Here is a 2,487-nt window from a genome sequence, read left to right as displayed (position 1 = left end):
TAATAATAGGCAAATGTAATAATAAAAAAGAGTGAAGAGAGAGAGAGAGATGTAAGAAAAATCTATGGAAAAGCCGATTAAACCAACCGACAGTGAAGGAGAAAGCAATGCATGTAGCTTCAAATTTAAGGGCCATAACACGCATACACATACACATATACATATACATATACATATACATACACATATATATAGGTATATGGAAGTTAGAGCCAGTCTCTCTTTCACTCATCTTTCTTACACAACCCCCTCAAAAGACAAAACTCACTGTTTGAACGGAACTCCGTTGGTTTTGACCGGCGGCGCCACCACATAGCCGTAGAAAAAGTCTCTCCCTTTCTCCTTCTCCTACCACTTGTCACCTCACTCCTCATTCCTCAACTGCACCATTGCTCTCGTCTTTCAATAATTTTTTTCATATTTTTTTATTTTTTTTTTTCATCCACAAAAAAACAAGCCATTACTCTTACTAAAAACAAGGACTTTACAACATCCTTTCATTATACAATAATCCCATTCATTAAAAAAATCCCAGATTTTTTTTTTGGTTAGTGTATACGCATGGCTTTTATTGTAGATCAACAATCGAATTTTAAGCATTTTTGTAAGATTTGTAAGAAAGGGTTTGGGTGTGGTAGAGCACTCGGTGGTCACATGAGGGCTCACGGAATAGGAGACGAGAACAGTCATATCGACGACGATGATCCCGCGAGTGATTGGGAAGATAAATTAGGAGGCAATGTACCACCCACCAACAAGCGTATGTATGCATTAAGGACTAACCCTAATAGGTTAAAGAGTTGTAGGGTTTGTGAGAATTGCGGGAAGGAGTTTTTGTCGTGGAAATCATTTCTCGAACACAGTAAATGTAGCTCCGAGGATTGCGCCGAGTCACTCGTGTCGTCACCGGGGTCAGACGACGACGATGATGAAGGTGTTGCGGCGAGGAGAGGGTGTGGTTGGTCTAAACGAAAACGATCGTTACGAAGTAACGTAGGGAATAATTTTAATTCCATTTGTCCGTCGAGCGAAGAAGAAGATCTTGCTAATTGTCTTATGATGTTATCGAACGCGACGGTCGATCCGTTCGTGACTGAACTGGAAGAGTCGTGTGCTTCGGCGAGTAAAGACGAAGAGAGGCGAAATACCTTGAATTTTATTGCTCCTATTGCATGTAAGATACCTATGGATAATAAGGCCAAAGGGGTTGCTAAAGGGTTATTTGAATGTAAAGCATGTAAGAAAGTATTCAATTCACATCAAGCATTGGGTGGACATAGAGCTAGTCATAAAAAAGTTAAAGGATGTTTCGCACGGCTCGATCATATCGATGATAGTCAAGTCGATGAAGACCTAGATGTTATCACACACGAAGAGTTCTTCCCGACAAAATCGAGATCAACAACGCTACAATTCGATCCAGGAACTAGTACTAATCCGTTGGCATCCACATCGAAAAGGAAATCAAAAGTTCACGAATGTTCAATCTGTCACCGTGTTTTCTCATCGGGACAAGCATTAGGTGGTCATAAAAGATGTCATTGGATCACTTCCAACTCACCCGATACTTCCTCGTTGGTTAAGTTCCATCAAGTCGAAGATCACATCGAACAAATTCAACAACAAAGACCTAAGCTCGTCGACAAACCCGAACCACTTGATCTTAATCTTGATCTCAATCTTCCCGCTCCAACCGATGATAACGTACGACGGAACCGTGAAATTTATTTGCAAGTTGACAACGAAAACAACGACACCAACAACAATAATAATTACAATGATTCACTGCAAAATGCCGATGACGAAGCAGATAGTAAGGCAAAGTTAGCGAAGCAAAATGCCGATGACGAAGCAGATAGTAAGGCAAAGTTAGCGAAGCTAAGTGAATTAAAGGACATTAATACGACCGGAGCTTCATCTCCATGGCTGCAAGTTGGGATCGGTTCAACTGCTAATGTTGGTTCTGATCCATAGAATTTGTGATAAAAATATTAAATATTATGAGAACATTTCTCAGTATATTTTTACTTTTAATTGATTTATTTTGTAGACATTTTGTATTTATATGTTAAAAAAAAAGAAACTGTAATTACAAATTTTAATCAGAATATGTTTATTAATGTTGGCATGTTTTAGTATTAGGTAAAAAAAATGAAATACTCAGAAATAGCTTTTTGGTGCCACTGGTTACTTGCTTTGGTTCTGTTCTGGAAATCAATAAGATAGAAGCCCATAGGCCTTGAGCCCAATGGTTACTCACCCGTTCACCATTTTTCTGATTAGGGTAAATTACACCCAAGGTTATTAAACTATTAGTAAGTTTACGTCTTGGTCACTTTACTTCAGAAGGTTATAAAATGATCATTGTACTATTTGAAAGTTTTTATTTAAGTCAATGGGTTGTTAAATTTTTTTAAAATTTTGGCTAACGAGCTCCTAGAGACGATTCGACAATCAGTATGTTTGTTCAGTACCCATCTTAGATCT

The 2,487-nt window shown here is 38.3% G+C and overlaps 1 protein-coding gene across 1 annotated transcript; it reads left to right on the top strand.

Moving 5' to 3' along the window:
• The first annotated feature begins 245 nt into the window (after nt 1-245).
• Nucleotides 246-2,064, top strand: LOC105763729 (zinc finger protein ZAT9). Its single transcript, XM_012582056.2, has one exon. It carries the CDS (start codon nt 562-564, stop codon nt 1,972-1,974), a length of 1,413 nt encoding a protein of 470 aa, XP_012437510.1. The 5' UTR covers nt 246-561; the 3' UTR covers nt 1,975-2,064.
• Nucleotides 2,065-2,487: the final 423 nt, after the last annotated feature.

This window comes from Gossypium raimondii, chromosome 12, assembly GCF_025698545.1.
Source record: "Gossypium raimondii isolate GPD5lz chromosome 12, ASM2569854v1, whole genome shotgun sequence".
Taxonomy (NCBI): domain Eukaryota; kingdom Viridiplantae; phylum Streptophyta; class Magnoliopsida; order Malvales; family Malvaceae; genus Gossypium; species Gossypium raimondii.
This window is presented reverse-complemented; position numbering and strand designations above follow the sequence as displayed.